At 36.9% G+C, this 6,997-nt stretch overlaps 1 protein-coding gene across 1 annotated transcript; it reads left to right on the top strand.

Moving 5' to 3' along the window:
• The first annotated feature begins 4,958 nt into the window (after positions 1–4,958).
• On the top strand, positions 4,959–6,071 carry LOC124835722 (MLP-like protein 43). The gene is made up of 2 exons (XM_047310695.2): positions 4,959–5,216; positions 5,621–6,071. The coding sequence occupies exons 1-2, from the start codon at positions 5,030–5,032 to the stop codon at positions 5,890–5,892; spliced, it is 459 nt and encodes a 152-aa protein (XP_047166651.1). The 5' UTR covers positions 4,959–5,029; the 3' UTR covers positions 5,893–6,071.
• The last annotated feature ends 926 nt before the right edge of the window (positions 6,072–6,997 follow it).

Consider the following 6,997-nt stretch of genomic DNA (forward strand, 5'->3'; position numbering starts at 1 on the left):
TTATTGCACTAGTGTTATGTAGTTTATCATCTCTTTTTTTGTGTTAAGTAGGGTAATGGAAAAGCTTTTTGTGCCGATGGTGATATAGAATCAGCGATTACATGTTTTTAGTTGCAAGTTCAACTTCTCCAAACCTCCAATAAATTTTATAATAAAATATTCATATTTCTATCCCATATACCACTTTTACTTTTTAAACAATTAAGCATAATAATTAAAACTTGACGTCTTTGTAATGCAGAAACTTAACAACAAAACTATAATATGTTTCGGCTACGGGTTCATATTCTTACACAAAATACTCCAAGTCGTCCTCAAGATGAGATGGATTCTTTAGTGGTCCTTTATCATCCAAGTTATGTTATTCTTTTTTTTCTTTTTGTCAAAGTCATGTAAGTGAGTACCTGCAAAGGCATTCCGACCCTTAAGTCAATAATATAACGAAACGGTTAGCACAACAAGTGACGTATATATTGTGCATAATGATCCTAAAGTCATACCTGAGACCTTTATTTATACTATTTGTGATGGACTTTTACCTTTCACTCATCTAATGACGATCCAATCACACCTTAATCTGCATTAGGGGCATAATGAGTTATTACCACTGATCAACTAACCATATTGTTAGGCCATATATGATACAGCCTAGATGGACAGCTTAGGATGACGGCCTAGGTGGACGACCTGACATTTGGCCTGAGTGGTGCTTGGTCCCAAGGCAGACCGTAAGGTACACAAGCCCCCCAAGCCAAAGCATGATATTATTCTGTGAAGGGGTTTTGCACATACCATTCCTGACAAAGACGTGTTCTCCAGTTAGCTTTTGTCTTTGCGTACTTTTTGTTCGTTGATTAAGGTGAGTGATTGAAAGGCTAAAACGGGTCATGAAAATCTATGGTCCTCAAATCTCAGTGAGGCCAGTCGAAAATATTATGGTGAAGATCCATTGTCACTGACTTTCGATGAGGCCGACCAGGATTCCTTTGATGAAGATCCACAGTCGCCAACCTTTGAAGAGGACAGTCAGGATTATTTTGGTAAAGATCCACGGTCGTTGACCATCAGTGAGGCCGGCGTGGATTCCTACAAGGCCTTGGGTGGCCGACTAGTTGAGGCCAAGGTAAGGCCGAACACATGAGGCCAAGGTAAGGTCGAACAGTTGAGGTCGAATGGTTAAGATGGAATAGTTGAGGCCATGTTTGGTCGAGTACCTATGAGGCCATAGTTGACCAAGCAGTTGAGGCCAAGGTATGAACGACTGATTAAGAACAAGTATGGCCGAATACTTGTGAGGCCATGGTTGATCGAGCAGTTGAGGCCATGGTATGGCCGAATGGTTGAAGCCAAGTTTGGCCCAGTACTTGTGAGGCCATGGTTGACCGAGCAGTTGCGCCAATGTATGACTGAACGGCTAAGGCCAAGTTTTACCGAGTACCTGTGAGGCCATGGTTGGCCGAGCAGTTGAGACTAAGGTACTATCGAACGATTGAGCCAAAGTTTGGCTGAGTACTTGTAAGGCCATGGTTGACCGAACAATTGAAGCCAAGGTATGACCGAACAGTTGAGGCAAAATTTAGACGAGTACTTGTGAGGCCAAGGTTGGTCGTGCAGTTGCGACCAAGGTACGACCGAATGGTTGAGGCCGAATAGCGGAGGACGAATAGTTAAGGCCAAGTTTGGCCGAGTACTCGTAAGGCGTTGACCGAGCTGTTGAGGCCAAGGTATGGCCGAACGATTGAGGCCAAGTTTGGCCGAGAACCTGTGAGGCTATGGTTGGCTGAGCAGTTGAGGCCAAGGTATGACCGAACGGATAAGGCAAGTTTGGTCAAGTACTTGTGAGGCCATGGTTGGCCGAGTAATAGAGGCCAATGTGTGGTCGAATGGTTGAGGACAAGTTTGGTCGAGTGCTTGTGATGCTATGGTTGCCGAGCAATTAAGGCCAATGTATGGTCGTTGAGGTGAAGTTTGACCGAGTACCTGTGAGGCCATGGTTGGCCGAGCAGTTGAGTCCAAAATATGACCGAACGTTTGAGGCCAAGTTTGTTCGACTACTTAAGAGGCCATGGTTGGCCGAGCTATTAAGGCCAAGGTATGGTCGAACGGTTAAGGCCAAGTTTGGTCGAGAACCTATGAGACCATGGTTGACTGAGCAGTTGAGGCCAAGGTATGGCCGAACGCTTGAGGACAAGTTTAGTCGAGTACTTGTGAGGCCATGGTTGGCCCAGAAGTTGAAGCCAAGGTATGACCGAACAATTGATGACAAGTTTAGCGGAGTGCTTGTGAGCATATGGTTGGTCGAGCAGTTAAGGCCAAGGTATGGCCGAACGGTTGAGGCGAAGTTTGGTCGAGTACCTCTTAGACCATGGTTTGGCCGAGCATTTGAGGCCAAGGTATGGCCAAAAGGTTGAGGCCAAGGTTTGGCCGAACGGTTGACGTTAAGTTTTGCCGAGAACTTATGAGGCCATGGTTGGCCGAGCTGTTGAGTCCAAGATATGGTCGAACGGTTGAGGCGAAGTTTCATCGATTACTTGTGAGGCGATGGTTGACCGAGCAATTGAGGCCTAGGTATGGGCGAACGGTTGAGGCCATGTTTGGCCGAGTAGTTGTGAAGCCATGGTTGGCTGAGTAGTTGAGGCCAAAGTATGGTCCAATGGTTGAGGACAATTTTAGCCGAGTACCTATGAGGTCATGAGTGGTTGAGCAGTGGAGGCCAAGGTATGGCCGAACGGTTGAGGCCAAGTATGGCCGAATACCTATGAGACCATGGTTGGCTGAGCAGTTGAGGCCAATGCATGGCCGAGCGATTGAGGCCAAGTTTGGTCGAATACATGTGAGACCGTGGTTGGCCGAGCAGTTCAGGCCAAGGTATGACCGCACGGTTGAGGCCGAATATGGTCGAGTGGTCCAAAAATGTTGATACTGAGCATAAATACTGAGGTCGAATGGTTGGACAATTGAGATATTTTAAAGAACCACTCACTGGTTCCTTATGGCTACAATGAGAGATACTCGCTCGATTCCACGGTGGGTGCCAAAATGTTTTAGTTATGGGGTCCCTAGTGGTCTTCCATCATCCAAGTTATGTTGTTTGCTTTTCCTCCTTTTTGTCCAAGTTGTGTGGGTGAATACCTATAAAAACACTCTAATACTCAAGTCAGTAATATAATCGAACGGTTAGCACAACAAGTGATGTATATATTGTGCATAAGGATTCTAAAGTCATGCCTGAGACCTTTATTTATATTAATTGTGCTAAACTTTAATTTTACTTTTTTCTGACTACCTAATGACGGTTCTGTCATACCTTAATCTGCATTAGAAATTTAATGAGTCATTATCAGTGATCATCAAACTATATTGTTAGCTCATACTGAACACGACCTATATAGACGGTCTAAAAGAACAACCTGGATGGACAACTAGAAAGACGGTCTGAATAGACATTTCAGAACAACCTTACTGGATAAAAAAGACGACTCAGACATTTATCCTAGGTGGTGTTTGGTCGCAAAGCAGACCATTCTGTATAGCTTAATCTGCTAGACCGGTACATAATCATTAGTTTAACTAAATCATAGCATCAAGTTCTGAATATTGTAAAGTTATGTGTTCAACAGCTCACTGGGAAAGAGACATGTGTTACATCAAGAGATTTGCGATCTTTACTGTTCTGGGTTTGTAAAATTATGAGAATGTGTTTCTGTTTCTTAGGGGAATATCTTTCCTACGTGATGTCATATTTAACTTGCAAATATAATCTTAGGAAAATATGATTTAGTCAAGGTGTAATTAGCACGACGACATAATTTTTTTGTGAAATAATTTGTTAACGGACAATGATGTAAACCCTTAGTATTTTTATAACGCGTTTACAAAAAATATGATCCTACAAAGCAATTTCATATGCAAGATCTAATTTTAAAAAGTCATACATCTCTAATTTAAATAAACTATTTATATTATTGTCATTAAGAATGGAAATTAATATTGACCTGATCTTTATAACTTGTATCACATATTTTTAATTAATATTATTTACACTTAAATTATGAAACCAAATAATCAATTGTAATGATGATGTTTTTAGGCGTTATTCCCTTTATATATTATTTTAAACTCATTCGAATATTATTGGTGTTTTTTTCTTGTTTTCAATTAGTAAATGTTTTTATTTTATTACATAATATAAAAAGTTTATATTAATAATTTTTGTTTTTAGTTTCCTAACTTATTTCATAATTTGTACTTTATTTTATATTTATTTAATATAAAAAGATATTCGTAATAAAATGTAAAAGGATTTACCAATGATCATAGTCGTTTTAAGTATTATCCGCCATAATGATTACACTCAAACCTTATATTTGATTTATAAGAACGAAATATTGCTCTAGTATTCAAACAAATACTTTTTTTTAAAAGAATCCTATGAATCATGTGAATGCAAATAATATAAAATGGAATGTATTAGGTAATAATGCATTGACATCTTGTCAAGTTTTTACCTAAAACCGACAATGAGACGTGTTATCAATCAAGATAAATAAACACTAAATAAAATAAGCTATTGGCACTGATCCAATAATTGATGACTTTAACAAGAGTACAATTTTTTTTTCAATTACATATTTTAAAAGTTCCTCCTCATTTATATTGGAATTAATTATTACTTCATATTATGTTCTCCGAGAAGTTTGACATTTTACATATTATATATCAAAATCATTGCTTTAAGACTATAATTGAGAATATGGCAATAGGTTTCATATTAAAATTTCACAGCAGTTGAAAAATAAAAAACAAGAAAATTGAGTAATTGAATTGAATTTATTTCTTAAAGAAAAAATATTGGTCATTTAACCTTTATTCTCGGGTATAGAGACCCCACAATTGAATTAGCTGTGAGAGGAGTGGGCAAATTGTGTTCTATATAAGTGGGATATGGTGGCATCTTTATTCTCACCATCTTTCTCATCTTGTTCCTTTCCATTTCTTGCATCTGTTACTTGCCTCTTTCTTCTTCATCATGACTCTTTTTGGCAAAATCAGCACTGAAATTGGTGTTCATGCAACTGCTGAAAAGTGGTACAACCTCTTCGCAACTCAACTCCATCATGTTCAAAACCTTGCTGACAGAGTTCATGGAACCAAGCTGCACCATGGTGAAGACTGGCATCATAATGAGTCCATCAAGCACTGGACTTATGTCATAGGTAATTAAACTTCTAATACATATATATAACAAATATAAATAGAAAAGAGGCAATAGAATTGTTTAAACCCTTGTAAACATAAGACTTTTGTTTAAATATATTATTGTATGATGCTTATAGATTCTCAAACCTCCTAAATGTGTAAACATGTGTGTTTATATTGATTTGGGTAAGAATAGACTTTGGTATAAAATATAAGTGAAATTAATTTCAAAGGTTTTTTTTTTAAAAAAAAAAAGAAATCTAGTATTCAAAGGTTTCATATTCATGTTTTTTTGGTATTTTTTTGCATTATTTTTGTGTAGATTAGAAGATGTTAAATATATATAGATTAATTATTTTTCTGGGTGTAGTTGTTATGCAATAATTGTTTATACTGATGTTAATTGTTTGGGAAAGAATAGATGGAAAGGTTACAACATGTCATGAGAGTATTGAATCCGTTGATGAAGCAAACAAAACAATCAACTACAAACTCTTCGGTGAAGAGATCGATGACAAGTTCAAGGTGTTTAGGCTCATATTTCAAGCAATTGATAAGGAGAATGGAAGTGCTATAATCAAATGGACCATTGAATATGAGAGGGTTGGTGTAGAAGTTGAACCTCCATACGGCTACATCGAGTACGTGCACAAATGCACCAGTGACATTGATGGTCATCTTCTCAAGGCATAGCTCAAAAACTTATGTATAAAAAGAAAAGAAATAATGAATGTGTTTGAGCAGAAGGATTCTTATATAGATCCTTCCTTTGTATTAAATAAATTTGGATATGCATGTAATGAGTGACGCCTTCAAGTGTGCTAAGTTTCATAGTGCTCGTTGTGATGCACATAATGCATATTTATTGTTCACTATATATATATATATATATATATATATACATATGAGCTGTGCTTTGTAGGTTTTGTGCATTGTTTAAACTAAAGTTGATTTGCCAAATCTTCACCACACGTGGAAACGCGTTAACGACAAGTTATGGAATTTTTAATGTAGTCGTTTCAATTGAAACACCAAATACACTATTAATAGCAGTTTATGAGATCACCGGGTTCAGAGAAGAAGTAACAATTTTATATAAGATTACGGTAATTAGAGTTGTTTAATTATTTGGTAAAAATTTTATAGAGACTTGGGTTTTAAAATTATAGATGGATATGCGACGCTCTTAATTTATTTTCTTATCATGAATTTTAATGGAGGTGATTATTATCTAGTTAAATGATGAAGGCAAAAATTGCTTATTTTGGGTTTGAAGGCTTCTTCCAGGAGACTATATATATTATGCAGTTGCAGGGGATACACAACACATGGGTATAGTATTGAAGGGCAATTCCGAGACACGGCTGATACCTACAACTATGGTGTTGTCTCGTCTTATAAATCATAAGTGATCAAAAGAGTAATGTGAAGGGTGATGAGGATGATAAAAAACTGAATTATTTATGAATAATTACGTACAGATTAAAATTCGTAAATAAATTAAGTATTACTTACAAATTTTACATATAAATTCTTTTTTATAAATAAAATCTCTGGCTTGCTCGCTTTCTCCAATCAGAGTTTATTTGTCATAGTTAAATAGAAAATAACAAATCAAAATATTAAGCTATTAAACGAGGTAGAATTAAATTAACTTGTATAATATTGACAATGTGAAGGTTGAAAATTATCATTTGTGAAACTCTAAGTTGGTTTGTTTCAAATCAAAGAGAATAGTCTTCCCTACACCTAAGTTTGAATTGGTTGGGATTGGGCTTGTGTGTGGAAGGTCGTTGTT

The sequence above is a fragment of the Vigna umbellata genome, chromosome 9, assembly GCF_029865625.1.
Source record: "Vigna umbellata cultivar VRB3 chromosome 9, Vumbellata_1.0, whole genome shotgun sequence".
Lineage (NCBI taxonomy): Eukaryota > Viridiplantae > Streptophyta > Magnoliopsida > Fabales > Fabaceae > Vigna > Vigna umbellata.

What these genes read in the sequence shown, in the direction of transcription:
- LOC124835722 (XM_047310695.2), top strand. Translation starts at nt 5,030, where the DNA reads ATGACTCTTTTTGGCAAAATCAGCACTGAAATTGGTGTTCATGCAACT. An exon ending in GCACTGGACTTATGTCATAG is followed by an intron (nt 5,217 to 5,620) that starts GTAATTAAACTT and finishes GGGAAAGAATAG; the next exon opens with ATGGAAAGGTTACAACATGT.